A 17,196-nucleotide genomic window follows, 5' to 3' on the forward strand; every position below is an offset into this window, starting at 1 on the left:
TAAGCAAATAGAAAATTTAGCTTTGATTCTGTAATTTACTAGGGGTCAACTGAGGGTGCATGATTTGTAGGTAGATACTAAGTTGCTAACAGCACAAATCTGATAATGTTTCAATATCCACAAATAACAGTCTGTAACTACCAGGGAAAAACTACTAATGATAAAAGGAGAGATCACTAAAAGGATCTTCCAGTTAAAAAATTTGCATCAGTATTACAAACACAAGTATAGAAGATATTTTTGTACGAGTAAGGTGTTAATCATGATGGTGTATGGTGCACATAAGCCATAGTCAAGTTTTTTGAGTCGTGGCTCAAAATTGAATCGCAAACCCTGCAACTTAGTGATTAGTCGACGAAAGTCGCTGCATATGACAATCGCCATAAGTCGATGTTTAGTCGTGAATCGTGGTTTCTGAGAAACGGCTCGGCGACTATACAGCGACTCAAAAACCATGGCCATAGTAAATCAGCAAGTTGTCCAAGAGCTCGGTATATCTGTTGCTCGACTGCAGGCAACCATATAAAGATGACGCAGAGGGAGCAACATGAAGTATGTGGGCATTCTTACAGTGTAAGAGGATGATATGGACAACATAAAATGGAGGAAGAACTCAGTGGAGAGGGAAACAAAACGCAGTACTTGACTTGGGGTCTCCATGTAAACAGGTAGTTGTGGACATTCACAAAGGGTAAACATGTGTTGGCGAGAGGTCGTACGAGATACATTGAAGCTGAAGGGAGCTAGAAGGAGGGCACTGGTCAAGAGGGAAACTGTTCTAAAATGGTCATCAAGAATACAATAGAACCTTACAGAGTAGAGCACTGTTCATTCATACCCTGAACTCAAAGATAGATGGTGTACCCTTTTATAGGCACTGGCCCTAAGAAATAAAATATGGATTCTAACTGCGGATAAAAGGAAACTACTAATCATCCTAGCGGGCAAGTGTGGACTTTCTGCTCAGATGTTGTTGGCGTAGGATTGTGTGCCCATATCCGTATGACTGGACAAGATGTGAATACACAACAGAATTAAATAGGAAACAAATTCCATCAAAACTATTTGAAAATGTCTACTGAATTCTGAATATGCCATGCCATTGTTCTCATGGGTCGTAACAATTGTAACTTATGCTTCACACGTTTACAACACAGGTATAGATGCTATCCTAGAAGGGTGTCGTTTCGGGACAGAAGACACTTCTTCCAGGGATGGTAAAAATTATAGAAAGCATATGCCATGTCATGAAAGATTAGCAAATCTGAGTTCAAGGTGTTATAACTTATAAGATCCAATGACTATTTGGAAGATCTCAAACTCGAGTGTGGTAATCAAGCAGCAAGTCACCAAAAGACAGCGGCCATTGATACAAAAGGTAGGGAACTTCAGATGATACATTATTTTAGATGATTTAATACTCAATGCTATCTTTAGTTATTGGGTAGCCAGTTGTACATATAGGAAACACTCCATCAGTACAAAAAGAAAACATTTTTTCCTAATAAAGGGTTCAACAAAAGGGCTTCCAATATATTACCACATAAAATTTGTCACATGTTGCATGATTTACAAAAATACTGCAGCAGAAAATCCAGAATGAACACGCATATGTTAGTTGTGTGTTGCTTTTTAGAATGTTTCTTGGGACTCCAGACCATTGATTATGTATTGAGTAGTAGAGAATGAATCTTGCTGAACTAAAGCATGCGGACTACAACCATCAGTTTACCTTTTGAAGGGGGTGAATTCAGAAAACGAGAAAATTGCAGCAAAGATCGATGTTGGCAAGATTAAGGAAGAGCCTAGGTGCATCATTTGTGATATTCTAGAAAGTTAATCAACTCAAATAGGGTCAGATGTGTATCATTCACCCATGACACGTTCAGGCATCACTTCATGTAAACTGAATCCAGAGCCAAGAAGTGATAATCCAATAGACGAGAGCCTTTTTCACAGTGCAATTAATCTGAAATTATTGAAACTGATTGTGATTCTTTAAACACTAATATAATCTTATGTGGCACTAACCAAATCTGTACACCTAAGCACAAGAAACTACCATATCATCCCATGTCCTCCTACTGTCGGATATTCGAAGATTTGGGGTTTTGGGTTCAGCAACTACTTTGTTCTCAGTTCCTCTGGAATAGTCCAGGAGGACCGGAACACAGCAGGCTTCTATTATGCTAAGACGTAATAAAACACTGAAGACAATATCCTGGAGACGTGTGACTACAATACCGAACATAAATATGTCATCTTTAATGTATTAAAGAGAATGACCGTGTGATGGGATTAGAATTGCAACGGTAGAGATTATATTCCCTTGAGCAAAGTTGCTACTCAGTAGTTAGTATATGTATATCTATGCACGCAAACATAGGTGACTGTAATAGTCTACCCAACCCATTCCTCAACAACCGGTAAACATACTAAATAGGAAAAATATCTGCAGCACTAAATGGTTCTAATCGCAGTTACTTCATGATTTTACGTTTGAAGTATGATTCATCCGTAGTTTGTGTCACTGTTAGCTACTAATATGTGTTCATCTGATTTATGAAATCCTAGTTAATCCATGCTTTTACATTGGAAGTATGATCTTTCTACAGTTCGTGTCACTGTTAGCTACTGAAATTAGTTCATCTGATTTACGAAACACTAGTTATATGGACACTAGAAACTTGTACCCCTTCATCTGTGATTCGCAAAACAAAATGAAACTATATGTAAAAGAAGCACCATCATATGAGCAGGGTAGGAAACATACCCTTCCTTCACAAACTCCTGGAAGGCCTCCAGCTCCAGTGTCTCCGGACAGCACGACCACGCATGCGTCAGGGTGCTGCAGGAGGAGGCTCTCAAGCCCACGCTGGTGACGAACACCGTATGCCCACCGCGGGCTGTTCCACACCATGAACACCCTCATGGAGCACTTCCCGTGCTCAAAGAACTTCTCCATGAAGTCGGAGAACCCCAAATGTGGATCAACTCCCTGGAAAGTATCCCCACCTCCTACCCTCTGATGGCTCTTCCTTCACAGTGGCTCCTGTTCCATGCTCATTGTCGGCCGACTGGAGGCTCCGGCGCCCGAAATTCACGGAGGAGTCCTTCTCGATCTCTGCGTGTAGCATCCGCTGCACCATGCGGTCGCCCCGGGTGAGTGAAGTGAGGCCGGGACTGTCCGGGTCCTGGAGCAAGGGGTGGTTGCGAGGATTGAGGAGCTCCAAGTTGGAGCGGAGCATCCGATCGCGCCGGAGGTAGTCGGCCTTCCCCTCCAGCCACCGCGCCCAACCGGAGCGGAGCGGCGTCTCGCTGCGGCCGGAGGCGGGCTTGAGGAGTAGCGCGTCTTCAACGCCGCTGATGGACGAGATCTCCACCCGCAGCTCCAGATCCACGGGCTCGTCGTCGGATCCGAAGGCGGCGGCGGCGGCGATCAAATCCGAGTGGGGTAACCCTACGGGCGGGGGTCGCCGGCGGCGGGGAGGCGGAAGGGCTGGCGGGCGACGCCGGCGGCGTGGTCCCAGAGGAGGGACCCGGCGGTCGCCGAGGCGGACACGTCCTCCGCTGCGTCGGTGGCGGCGGAGGAGTCGTCCTCGTCGAGCACGTCCAGCTCATCGATGCGGTCGTCGTCGGGGTTGGTGGCAGCGGCCCCTTCGGTGGCGGTAGTGGTGGTGAGGGTGAGGTCGGGGTCGAGCGCGGCGGCCACGGCGTCCACGTCGTCGTCCGCGAGGAGGGCGGTGGAGTTGGTGGCGGCGGAGTCGGAGGCGGAGGAGCGGGAGGAGGAAGAGAGGGGGAAGGGCGAGGAGGAGGATAGGCGGGAGTGTAGGACGGCGAGTGAGAGGAGCAGGAGGAGCGCCGCGGCGACGGCGCAGAGCTGCGGGCCGAGGCCGGAGCGCCGCCGCGCCGTGTGTGAGTGGGAGCGCGGCAGCATCTCGCTGTTCGAGGATTTTCCTCTCCCTCTTTCTTGGCCTGCAACCGCAAGGCTCTGCTTGCAGGCTCCAGCTGCGTTTTCTTGGTGTTTAAACCATGGCCATCACCTCCTAGTCGAACTGCCGCGCGGCCTCACCAACCTTCCCTACCTACTGGCACTGGCTAATCTCCTCTCTGCCGCTTTGGCCAGGGTCCAGGGACATGATCGTGTGAACAAGGGAAATAAGCTTTTGAAGCACACATTCATTCATCTTGGTATCTGAACCGCCTGTTTAGCAACTTTTAACATATGTTATACAGTAGATGTCTCGGAGTAGAAGTTTGTGCTTAAGAAGGACATCTCCAACCGATGATGTAAAATAAACTCGATGATTCGGGGTTCTCGGAAGTAAGTGAAGGGGCACTGAGGCATGGACCAAGATTGTGGTTTTAGTAGTGAACCAAATATGGTATACATGATGAAGTTCATACGAAGATCAAAGAATGAACAAGACAAAATTCATCTAGAGAAACTCAAATGTTTGTCATGGTTGGGATTACGAGTTGGGCCATGGAGAATCAAGATCTTGAGTGAATGGATACAAGCAGGGAAGAATTCAAGATATAGCTCCGAGATAAGTTTATGGTGAGCTCATTAGTTGAGACATGGTTGACCAAGTTTTGAATCAAGTTATTCAAGTGAATAATAATTCATTATATGTCTCAAGACACTATGATAGAGCATGAAGAGGTGTGATGGCCAATCATGCTCATGGTGAAACTAGAGAATGGTAGTGAGATGACTGGATCATTGGTGATTAAGTCTTGGAGCAACAAAGTGAAGTGAATAATTCCTTATCAATTTCAAGAGATCAAGCTAGTGAATAATTAAGAGAAATTTTGATCAAAGTGAAGTACGAGGATTGGGTTATAGAATATCAGCACACAAGCATAAGCGATGTACGAGATGAGATCAATTGATCTAGTGGTATGGTACGAAATTGTGAATTGCACTTTGTAGACTAACCCATGAACTATGTGTTCGGTATTTCTATTTGGATTAGATGTCACTCATGGGTTTTGCATTAAAAAAAGGAAGATTCCATATAGCTCATGTGATTATTGAATCAAGTATAGACGATCATCATGGTTGAGAAGAGAAAGTTAAAGATAAGCACCTAGATAGATTATATGCTTGAAACTTGTCGTCTATTTGGTGAACATGGACTTGTTAAGAACTGAGTGAGAAATTTACCATAGTGAATCATGGGAATGCAAACTATGAGTCTTCACAAAGTGATGGTGATCAAGAAAAGGATCCAATCTTGACACAAGAATGAACGTCATTATTGATCTCAAGCGGAATCCTCGAGTTAAAGATACACCCTTGTTAGATTTTTCTAGTTTTGCAGTCTCAAGGTGCTTGGCGGGAGAACGAAATAGGTTTGATACCCATACAATAAAAATGGGTTTTCATTGGGTAGCTTTATCACGTTGTTCATATAGTTCTTAAGCATTCACGTGTTTTCAATCCAACTTTTTAGTTTATTTTGGGTGGTTCTCTATGTGAGTACCTATTTCTTTTTGTTGGCTCCAAAAAAAAGCCCAAATTTGTCAAAACTGGATTTCATATGAGAAAGTTATCACGTGTTTTGTGGTTGTTGTTTTGTTTGCCTGAATATCTGGACGAGGGTCCCGACGAGTCTAGGACCTCTATGGGCTCGCTTGGAACCTGGTCTAGACTCTGGCCCTGGATGGCCCAAATGACTAGATGTTTGGGTAGCTATCTGGACGTGTCCTATTTTGGGCATAACGGGCATATCTTGAGGGACCCGTAAAATGGGTCTTCTTCCCAAACAGGAGGAAGCATTTGATATGATTTTCCTGTTCTATTCAGCTCTATCCTAAGTGCAAAGGTTGTGTTTGGACCTAGGAGTATTTATTACCTTTTGATTTTTTTTTTCTCTACAATCCCTTCATTGTATGAGTTATTTTTGGTGACCGATGAGGGAGAGATATTACAGCACTATACTTTTATGTACATTTTTTTGCATTGTTTTGGATATCCTTCTTGATTTATTATTTTGTTTGAGTGCGAGTCCAGGTGATTGTTACTCTTGAAGGCCAACACCTCATAGATGGTTTGGGGGTGTTGGCTTTGTGATCTCAGTGAAGACTCTGAAAGAGGCCCGATTTGTGTTGTGAAGGGCCTGGGGATCTTTCCATCTCCTGAGTGGAAGTAGAATCCAGACATGTGAGAAATCATAATTTTCATGCGCGAGATAGCTCTGGTAATATGATAACCCATCCCAGGGCTTAATAGGGATACTCATACCAACAAGATCCATCTTCTTTTCCGGAAGGTCATCTTCAAAGAAATTGATGTTAAGCGTGCTTGGCCTAGAGGCAATTTGGAGATGTGTGACCGATTGAGAAGTTTTTCCTGGATGTGCATGAGTGAGCACAAAGTGCGCACAAAAAAATAGTGTTATCTGTGGAGCAAGTCCGTCATAGTGAGTGATGTTTTACAGAATACAAGGACACGAAGCCACTACTCAAATGAATTTAAAAAATGATTAACATGTGTGCTCCATCTCAGACGTCGAGGGTCTGAAGACGTAGGTGTTGGTTATCATGGGATAAACAACTCTAGTGATCGAAATATATTTTTTACATGGATGTTGTGTCAATGTTAAGTTTGACTGTGTTGGTTGTCATAGGAAGATACTAACTTTGTTCCCCAAATAAGGCTCGATCCTATACATTTCTTTTGAGGTCAAGCAATGTTTAGTTTGATTGAGTATATATATAGAAATAACTATTTAAAATTGTAGTACTCTAGAGGTGCAATATGGAAAAAACAATTGTGGTGTATCTATTGAGATTGATTTGTCGTTGTAAAGGTTGACAGTTTTATAAAAGTTGGTTGATTTTTGCATGCTTGACTTTTTAACAATTTATACGCGTTATTTTAGGAATTGAAAACCAGGGGGGGCATGGGAGGGGGTACTACCTTGAGGGATTTGGAATTGGTCAATCACGGGTGAAAAAATCATGAAGTTGTTCTGACATGTTGATGACGCGTAAAGCACACGCCCGTTGGGAACCCCAAGTGGAAGGTGTGATGCGTACAGCAGCAAGTTTCCCTCAGTAAGAAACCAAGGTTTATCGAACCGGTAGGAGTCAAGGATCACGTGAAGGTCGTTAGTGACGGAGTGTAGTGCGGCGCAACACCAGGAATTCCGGCGCCAACGTGGAACCTGCACAACACAATCAAAGTACTTTGCCCCAACGTAACAGTGAGGTTGTCAATCTCACCGGCTTGATGTAAACAAAGGATTAGATGTATAGTGTGGATGATGATGTTTGTTTGCGAAAAACAGTAAAGAACAATTGCGAGAGATTGTATTTCAGATGTACGAGAATAGGACCGGGGTCCACAGTTCACTAGTGGTGTCTCTCCCATAAGATAAACGGATGTTGGGTGAACAAATTACGGTTGGGCAATTGACAAATAAAGAAGGCATAACAATGCACATACATATATCATGATGAGTACTATCAGATTTAATCAGGGCATTACGACAAAGTACATAGACCGCTATCCAGCATGCATCTATGCCTAAAAAGTCCACTTTCAGGTTATCATCCGAACCCCTTCCAGTATTAAGTTGCAAACAATAGACAATTGCATTAAGCATCGATGTTTTATCCCTAGTGGCAACAGCACATCCACAACCTTAGAACTTTCTGTCACTGTCCCAGATTTAATGGAGGCATGAACCCACTATCGAACATAAATACCCCCTCTTGCAGTCACAAGTATCAACTTGACCGGAGCCTCTACTAGCAACGGAGAGCATGCAAGAACATAAATAACATATATGATAGATTGATAATCAACTTGACATAGTATTCAATATGCATCGGATCCCAACAAACACAACATGTAGCATTACAAATAGATGATCTTGATCACGATAGGCAGCTCACAAGATCTAACATGATAGCACAATGAGGAGAAGACAACCATCTAGCTACTGCTATGGACCCATAGTCCAGGGGTGGACTACTCACACATCGATCCGGAGGCGATCATGGCGATGAAGAGACCTCCGGGAGATGATTCCCTCTCCGGTAGGGTGTCGGAGGCGATCTCCCGAATCCCCCGAGATGGGATTGGCGGCGGCGGCGTCTCCGGAAGGTTTTCCGTATCGTGGCTCTCGCATGCGGGGGTTTCGCGACGAAGGCTTTAAGTAGGCGGAAGGGCAGGTCGGGGAGGCGTCACGGGGGCCCCACACGCTAGGGCCGCTTGGGCCCCCGTAGGCCGACCCGCCCTAGTGTGGCGGCGCCCCGTGGCCCCACTTCGTAACTCCTCCGGTATTCTGGAAGCTTCGTGGAAAAATAGGACCCTGGGCGTCGATTTCGTCCAATTCCGAGAATATTTCCTTACTAGGATTTCTGAAACAAAAAACAGCAGAAAACAGCAACTGGCTCTTCGGCATCTCGTCGATAGGTTAGTGCCGGAAAATGCATAATAATGACATATAATGTGTATAAAACATGTGAGTATCATCATAAAAGTAGCATGTAACATAAGAAATTATAGATACGTTTGAGACGTATCACATGTCGAGGTTATGAAGCCATCGGTATAGGTTGTCACATATGAATTAGCTTTGTTGCTGAAAAGAGAAACCTTCCAACATGGAAATTGTGCGGAGCACCGAGACAAAGCTACATCTTTGAGGAATTTGGAATAAATCGACCGTGCGTGAAGATTCCACAAAGTTGATCTACATGAACTAGGGATGGACAAATGCAAATCTACATTGATGATACCCGGATTCGGTCACGGGAATTGATTCACCTTGTCGATGAGGTCCTTTTTCGTGTAGTGACCATCACAAATAGAAGTGTTGGCTCAGTAAGCTTGTGATAGAATTAGGAGCTCGATGAGGGCATGGCATGAAGCTTCGTTGTCGGTTGACATTATTGGATATGTCTATGTTTCGATTTCCATGGTGAAGATAGTGACGGAGAATGTCAAGATGATTGAGGGCTAGTAATGGTGGACCGAGTCTTCAAGGCGATTACGACTTTGCTTGGTGATTTCTGTTTTATAGCGGCAACATTAGAAAGTGGGGGTGGCATCACATGACGAGTGTATAGTCATATTTCAGGGTAAAAACCAAATGTTTGACCTTAATTTGTTATGCCTGGCAATGGTCTTCTAGAAGGTCGTACTTTTAGAGCGCGGACTTTCTCCAGGGTGAAAACCTAAGATCTATGATTGGGTAACGATGGCATTTATGTATTGTTTTTTTTCTTGGAGACGTTGCTTTTGGAGAATTTGGACTTTGGGTGTTGTCTTGGCGGTGGTTTGTGCTGCAGCTACAAGGGATTGATCATTGTAGCGGGATTTTTTCTTTTCTTATTCTTTCCATTTTAGGGATGTGTGCATCCATATTATCTTTGGGAATTTTGCTATTGTAGAGGATATGTGTAATTGTTATATCCACGATATTAATATATTTTCTTTATTGAAAAAGAACTAGGAGCTAGGTAAATCTGGAAGATGAGACATAGAGGTAGAGGAAGGTGAGGGAATCATGCCCCGTGCACACCCTGTATCGATTCTGCATGGCTAGTGCTAGTGGGGACCACCTCGTGTGCTCGTCTCTAACAAACTTGCATAGGCCCCAATGGAGCAACCGCCAAGGGTTTGACTGAGAGGTGCTTTAAGCATCGTGTGCACCTGATCCGAGGCCTCGTACAAACAAGCAAATAGCTGCAAATTGCATTAAGGCAAATCAGGTTAAACCAGCATACAACCAAAGAAGCCCGAAATTGTACCGTGTGGCCGCATGACATAAAAAAGCTAATTTCAACGATATATAATGCCTTACTACATGGTTAGGTATGTTGAATTATGTAGTAAGAAACAAGTATGTATAATGTGGGTCTATATCCGATAACTAAGTTGCCTCGATCTTAATTTGTGCACCATGCATCGGACGCATCATATTTCCATTATCTGGTGCATGAGTATATGATGGTGCGAGCTCAAACTCAAAGTGTTGAAGGATCATGCACAAGGCCATCTTGGCCTCAATCAAGGCAAGCTGTTGGCCAATGCAGATCCGTGGCCCCCAACCGAATGGTAGGAATGCACCAGGATTCTTGGAAGCCTTGGAGATCCCATTGGCGAACCTCTCTGGCTTGAACTCATGCACATCGCTTCCCCATATATCTGGGTCATGGTGCATTAATATAACGGGAAGCTCGATGAGCACACCAGCGGGGTATGTAACACCTCCAATCTCTATCTCCTTGTACGTTTTCCTGATGAGCCCGACAGCAGGCGGGTACAACCGGAGCACCTCGTAAAGAACCATGGTCACCTGCATTGCAAGATTATGCATCCAATTATATGATCCATTGTAGTAACAATTGAATTGAATAAAAGAACACTGCTCACTCTTTTGAGTCGATTAAGGCCTTCGTACTCAAGATTGCTCTTTCCAAATACGCCAAGGACCTCCTCCCTTGCATGATCTTGCCACTCCGGATGCATACTTAGAACGGTCATTGTCCATGTGAGCAATTTTGATGTTGTTTCCGTTCCTGCGAAATAGAACAACTTGCATTCCTCCACGACCTCTTTAATGGTCATTCCTGAGATCCATTGGCCATCCTCATCTGAGGTCCTCATGTTTGACTCAAGCATCAAGCCGAGTAAGTCATCTTTGGTATTTTCTCCTTCTTGCATAGCTTGCATTCTTTTCTCAATTAGACCGTGTAAAATGGACTCAATTTCGCTGTTAATTTGATGCATCTTTCTGTTGTTTTTTGTGGGCAAGGACCTGTTAATACCGGCCCACAATAAATTGTTAGCACATACGAAGTAGTGGTACTAAATCACTCACAGCACTTGGAAATTTTCTTAATCATGCAGCAACTCTCATTATTTAAGATAGTTCGACAAAACATAGTCTCCAAACTGTAAATCAGATTCCCGAAAAAAAAATCAGTATTCCCGATTTTGATTAATTAATGCTAGTTTTTAAACTAAACTAGAGCTGCATATTGGCAAAATAGTTTTTGGCAGAAAGTTTGACAGGATGAACACACCGTAAAATGGAAAGGATGATATGAGCACGTGTTCATGAAGTTTAACTAGTATATAAGTACTAGGTGCTGACTCACAAGTAACCGGGAATGGTATTCCTCTTAAGCGTTGCTAGGATGCGCTCAGCTTGCTCGGATTGCAGCTGAAATATCCTGGTGCCTTCAAGGTAATTACTGCCAAACGCCGTGCGAGAAATGACATCTCCAGTGAGTCGTTGGAGCTCTGGGAAGACATCCACCTCAAAAGTACCATCTGAACCAAGGGATCGCGTCCATGTACTGACAAGCTCTCCACAGCATGTAGAAATTGCTGGCACCATGAGCTGCAAATTAAATGATACGCCGGGAGGATCAATCATATATGAACTTAATATATCTTCAAAGGAAATCACACGCTTAATTCCAGTATACAAGTATCATCTCAAGCCTATGACTGAAGCACCTCATATCAAACAATTAGAAGTACCTTGAGCTTCTCGAGATGGAAGGCGGGGTTGAGGATCCTCCTATGCTTGACCCATTTCTCGCCCTCGTATATTGCTAGGCCGCCAGCAAGCAGCCTGGACAACGCCGGAAACTTGAGCTTCTCGAAGTGGCCGAACTTGTTGGACAGCACTTCCTTGGTCAAGTCAGGGTCGCTGATGGTCACCTTGGGAAACACACCAAACCAAGATATACACGTCTTGCCGTGCTCCTGGACAATGTCGTGGAGGAGCGGCCCGACGAGGGGGGCTATGTTGTGGCAGCGCAACGGTAATGACCTTGACCTTGCTTCCCTGGTCCGCCGTGCATAGTCGATGAGATCGCCCCTGATGAAGCGGTACGACGTGCCGCGCAGCCCCTGTGCGCGCAAGGCCCGCTCAAGCCGCCGCGGGTGCCACCACAGCCGATCTAGCAGCCACAGAAGCACAAAGCTCAGGGTGCCGTATACCAGGAAGCTCCATGGCAGTGAAGCTGGACTACTCATCAACGCTCCTCTAAGGACCATTTCTCTCTTGGCAACTAGGAGAAATGAGACGAGTGAACTGATTCGGTTGAATGGATATGCTAGAGATGGTCACGATATATAGAGATTGTCCCACTTGGATAAGTTTCTATATAGTACCTGGTCAGTGCCGTTGCTCCTAAGGAACTTGGTAGAGAAGAAATTGTGGTGGAAATTCGATTGGTTAAATTAGGGGCGATGACGCCATGGCTATGGGACAGGCCACCAATCAACGGTGTTCCAAGACAAGGATGATCTGATGATGCCAACATATGTACTATAATAATCCCATGAGAGTAATCTAGCACTAACATAGTACTCCGCCACAATCTAATCAAAGTTCTCCTCTAGAAATTCATGTAAAAGAATATATTTCAAGAATCTATGCTGTATGCAGCGGTCGAAATTCTATTATTTTTAACAAAGACAAGAGTTTCTCACTTTTGTAGGTCACCCTTAGAGCCACACCCTGGCTGTGTTTTGGCTTCAACCAGTGGAGGCGCGGGCATCATTGAATTTTGGGTGCAACCGTTTGGAGAAGGCACACTAGATATGTTCTATTTGTTTGGTACTTTGGTTGGCAGCTTAAAAATAGGATTAATGATGCATAAAGGTAACAGCTTAATAATAGAATTAGTGATGCAAAATAAGAGTAAAGATACCATCTATTTTCTATTGTTTTGGTTGAGTGTTGTATATGCTCTATATACTTTGTAAGACCTTTTGGATAATAATTGTTGTGTGCCTTAGGACATCTCCAGTGGCCCGGCACATTTTGGATACGATTTATGTCTGGTTATGTTGGGCAAGGGCACGAAAAATGGTTACATATTCGTATGTGTCTGCATCTACTTCAGCGGTAAGAACCATTTTTTTGACCGCAAGTGGTCTACCATGCAGTAATTGCAGAGGAGAGAGAGTAAAAGATGTCTTTCGTGTGGCAACCATTGGCCAGCACATGGGAAAGAAATTAATTAAAGAGTGAGAGAGAAGGGCAATGCATGAAAAATGGATGCGTGGTCCATGTTTTCGTCTGAACGGACGTTGCGGTCACTTTGCGTCAGGGAATCTCCAACAGGGCTACGCAAATGGACGCGGAGCGACCGTTTGCGACTCCGCGACTGACAAGGGATTAACTTATCAATGCCTACGGATTGTAGACTAGGGTTTAGTTGGAAGTAGAGGGCAAGTAAATCTCGAGGGTTTCAGCCGAAAAGTACTCGACGATTAAGAAACTAGGGTTATGTTGACAATGGATTCGATGCTTTCTTTGTCCCTCGACCCCCCTTATATAGGAGGCGGAGCCGAGGGTACCGTGTTACACAAGTTTACAGATTCTGGGAAACTCTCTGAGTTCAACCCGTAGAATTACAAGTCTCTATATTTCCTAATACAACTCTATCTTCCTTGACAACTAATTGGGCTTTCGAACTTCATGTTCTTCGACTTGTGGGCCTTCAGTAAATCCCGGGTACCATCTTTGGCAGGCCCATTAGGGATGCCTATGTCAGCGACCGTTTGCGACCGCGCGGTAAAAAAATGCGACTACACCCAGACCCAGCGGCGCGAGGCAGAGTGACCGGGCTATCCGCGGAGACGCAAACACGACCTAAATATGCGCCTCGGATGCCTCTAGGTGGACGTTGCGCGGTCACGCCGAGTGTCCTCGTATTCTAACCCAGACCCGCACGTCAGGGACAACGAAATTGACCGCACGGATTTGCTTCCTCCTTCCCTTCATTGTTGCCCTAGGGCGACGCCGCCATCCCAAACCCACCCCGAGAAAGCACCGCAGTAGTACCCAACGCATGTTTGGGCCTCGCCGCGCTGGAGAACAAGATCAAATTCGAAGCGGGGTAGATTCTTGACTGTATTTGTGGCGTCTTTGGTGGCCAAATATCTGCCGGTTGCGCTGGCCGGCCTCGTCGCCAAAGATCTATTCTGTCAATTGTGCCGGTAGGTTCCGTAATTCATTTTTTGGGCGCTATTGTGTGCAACCATTGATCTGTAGTTGCTACCCACGCAAATGGACATGTGGAAGACGCTCGACAAGTTCTGCAGTGAGGTCATTGACTCCCCCTCCGACGACGAGTCTGAGACGACGATGCATACCATGGCTTCTGCTACGGCCTCCATCCTCCACGAGCACAATCCAACCAGATGTCGGTGCACAGCGGTTGGTTACACCAATCTCTAGGCATCAACCTGGCAGCAGTATCTGCATATGAATGTTGAAGTCACTGATGACAACATGTCTAAACTTCTACAGAAGAATTTGGTTGAGCATCAGTGAGCATTGGCTGGACATGAAGATATTGCGTAGTCGTGTTATCACCAGAATTTAACCAAGTCTGAAGATGGGCCGTGATCGAAGAAGGGCTTAAAGGACATGCGAACGAAGTGTCTCTGACACGGCCTTGTACGGAAATTTGGGCTAGATTGCCCGTGTATCTGTATATTATGGTAGATTTAGAATTAAGAGATAGACTTTAGTCGTACGCAGCTAGGATTATTCCTAAGATAGAAAGTCCACGGACTATAAATATGTATCTAGGGCTATTGAGAAAGGAGGACGATCACGTTCACAACAAATCAATCTAGGCGCATCGCCACCCCTTGTTTCGAGGGTTTCTCCCGGGTAAGCAACATGCTGCCTAGATCGCATCTTGCGATCTAGGCAGTATCCATTTATTCGTTATTGGTGTTGCTCGTGCTGAAGCCTTTTTGATGGAGAGCAACACCCTTATCTTAGATGTTTTGGGGCTGACATCGATGCTTTCACGATGTACTTGCTTAGCTACGCTACCCCTCGATATCTGGCTGCCCTTACACCTATCTTAGGTGTAAGGGCAGCATCTTGCTTGTTCTTTATTTAGTAGATCTAATCCGTTATAGTTGTTCCTTGTTCTTCAAGGATTGGTTTGATATCCGCATGGTTAGGCCTTATAAACGGGTTGAACGATCCGGTAGTGCGTAAGGTGTGGTTTATTAAGCCCTAGAGGGATTGTTCCGGGGATCAACTTCATGTTGGTTTTTAGGCCTCTTTAGGGCTGGTTTTCCATCATCTTACGTATCTGCTAGGCTCAACTACGCGTAGGATGTTCCGGTTATGCGGTGAAAACCCTAGACTATCTTAGATTAGTTTAGCTTGATATCGATAAAGCATGATCCCCATGTCATTATAAATCTAACGTGAACCATGGGGCAATCGGCTCTTTGAGCCGATCCACAGGGCAACCTAAGAGCCAATCGGGGCTCGTATTTAATGTTTACGTATTTGCCATGCAGGAAACTAGTCGAAGCAATCCATCACCTTCCTGACCCGGTATAGGTCAGGTGGCACGCCCTCGCAAACGCCAGGACGTGTGCCGGAGCATTGCGGGCCGTTGCCCGAGGGACCAGGGACCACCAGCAGTCCTGGGAGCCTCCCGGCTCTCCGTGTTGCCCGTCGCTGCTCGCCGGTGGGTTTTGGTAGGAAACACATTCTGGCATGCCCGGTGGGACACTCTACAACAACAACTACGTCGACATCCGCCGCAACCATGTCAAAAGCCGCCGATGAGGTGGTGGGCGAACCGACCACGTACGCCGATCTGCCTGAAGAGCAAAAGAAGAAATATGATGAGATGAAAGCCATCTTAGAAGCCGATCTCATCGGCTCCTTCATGAGGACCCGTTCACATGGCATAAGGTGGAAGGGGTTCTCCCCTGAAGGTGTTCGGATGAAGTGGACCTGTCTACCCCTTCGGAGGAACGCACCGCAGCTCGCGCCGAGAACTTAATTACATGGTGGCTCATTCTCTACACCGCCATTCCGAGAGCTTGGTGAACGCTTTCGAGCGCGTTGCGGTTCGTGTGGTGCAGGAAATCATGAAGCATCAGTATTCTCCGTCAGGACCTACCCTAGGGACTCACCAGGGAGAGATACCGTTCCAAATCAAACCGCCGCTACCATTCCCGCTTGCGGCCCCGCAGCCACAGGGTTCACCGGCGTACGTCGTCTACAAGGATGGAGGCGATCCTGGCGATTGCCAATTCCTGTATGAGCCGCCTAAAATCCCCACGGCGCAAGAAATGAACGGGAGGCCGTACTGCAAGTGGCATCACTCGTTCACCCATACCACCAATGACTGCAAGGGGTTTCGCCAGCAGATCCAAGCGGCGATAGAACAAGGCCGATTGCTCTTTGGGCAGTTCGCCATGAAAGTGGACACGCAGCCGTTTCCTGGCGTCAACATGGTGGAACCCAATCACTCCGCGAGGCGTCGGCTAGATTTCTCGTTCGATGTTAACATGGAAGGGCCTGTACGCCCCCATGGCAAGGATAAAGAAGAAAGCAGTCACTCCCGCGGCAAGGAAAAAGAGGAGGCCGACCCACGCGACCGTCCCCGATATAATGACAGACGGTACCTCACCGAGGAACAAGTGAGAAGCGTGCGATATGAACGACCACTCTCCACGCATCTCCTTAACAAATATGAGTATCAGTATGACCGACGTCGGCAGTACGACAGAGATGACGAGAGACATCATCGGTCTGACGTAGACAATGGAAGACGTCGTTGGTATGATAGAGACGACAAAGGATATGAGCACCGCGCTAAGGGGAGGTCAAGGGAGCAGGAAGACATGGATAGACACTGGGACTGTCCTTTCTTTAAGCACTACTGGGACACAGGAATGAGCCGATTGCCCACAATCGACAACTGCCCGGAGTGTAGACGGCAGAAGAAGGACGCAGGAGAAGTTTCAGTTTTCAAGCGTCTAGGGCCTCTCCCACCACGTAGACAAGCGAGCTGAGTCATCTCAAGATGAAGACTTTGAGGAGTCAGAAGATGAAGAAGAGGACAGATATCACCGGCCAAGGTGGTGTCCTGATGGACTCAGCCACTCCCAAAAGCGTAGGGTTCAGCGGCTACGTAGCTTGGAGCAAGCCGAGGTGCAATACCTGCACACGTTGAGGAAGGCGCGGCCCGATCTGGCCATGAAGATTCAGCAAACTTTGGACGAGGAGAGTGATGTCTACGGGTGCTTCTATTCTTGTAGACAGTGTTGGGCCTCCAAGGGCAGAGGTTTGTAGAACAGTAGCAAGTTTCCCTTAAGTGGATCACCCAAGGTTTATCGAACTCAGGGAGGAAGAGGTCAAAGATATCCCTCTCAAGCAA

The 17,196-nt window shown here is 45.8% G+C and overlaps 1 protein-coding gene and 2 pseudogenes across 1 annotated transcript; 1 reads left to right on the forward strand and 2 right to left on the reverse strand.

The window, feature by feature from the left end:
• Window positions 1-2,697: 2,697 nt before the first annotated feature.
• Window positions 2,698-3,937, reverse strand: LOC124672706 (annotated as a pseudogene).
• Window positions 3,938-9,893: 5,956 nt separating this feature from the next.
• Window positions 9,894-12,034, reverse strand: LOC124672708 (cytochrome P450 72A397-like). Its single transcript, XM_047208891.1, has 4 exons — window positions 11,513-12,034; window positions 11,125-11,369; window positions 10,397-10,781; window positions 9,894-10,319 (listed from the first exon to the last, which is right to left on the reverse strand). Exons 1-4 carry the CDS (start codon window positions 12,032-12,034, stop codon window positions 9,894-9,896), a joined length of 1,578 nt encoding a protein of 525 aa, XP_047064847.1.
• A 2,023-nt stretch (window positions 12,035-14,057) lies between these two features.
• The window catches only part of LOC124672709, a 5,009-nt pseudogene continuing 1,870 nt past the window's right edge, over window positions 14,058-17,196 (forward strand).

The sequence above is a fragment of the Lolium rigidum genome, chromosome 7 (assembly GCF_022539505.1).
Source record: "Lolium rigidum isolate FL_2022 chromosome 7, APGP_CSIRO_Lrig_0.1, whole genome shotgun sequence".
NCBI classification, from domain to species: domain Eukaryota; kingdom Viridiplantae; phylum Streptophyta; class Magnoliopsida; order Poales; family Poaceae; genus Lolium; species Lolium rigidum.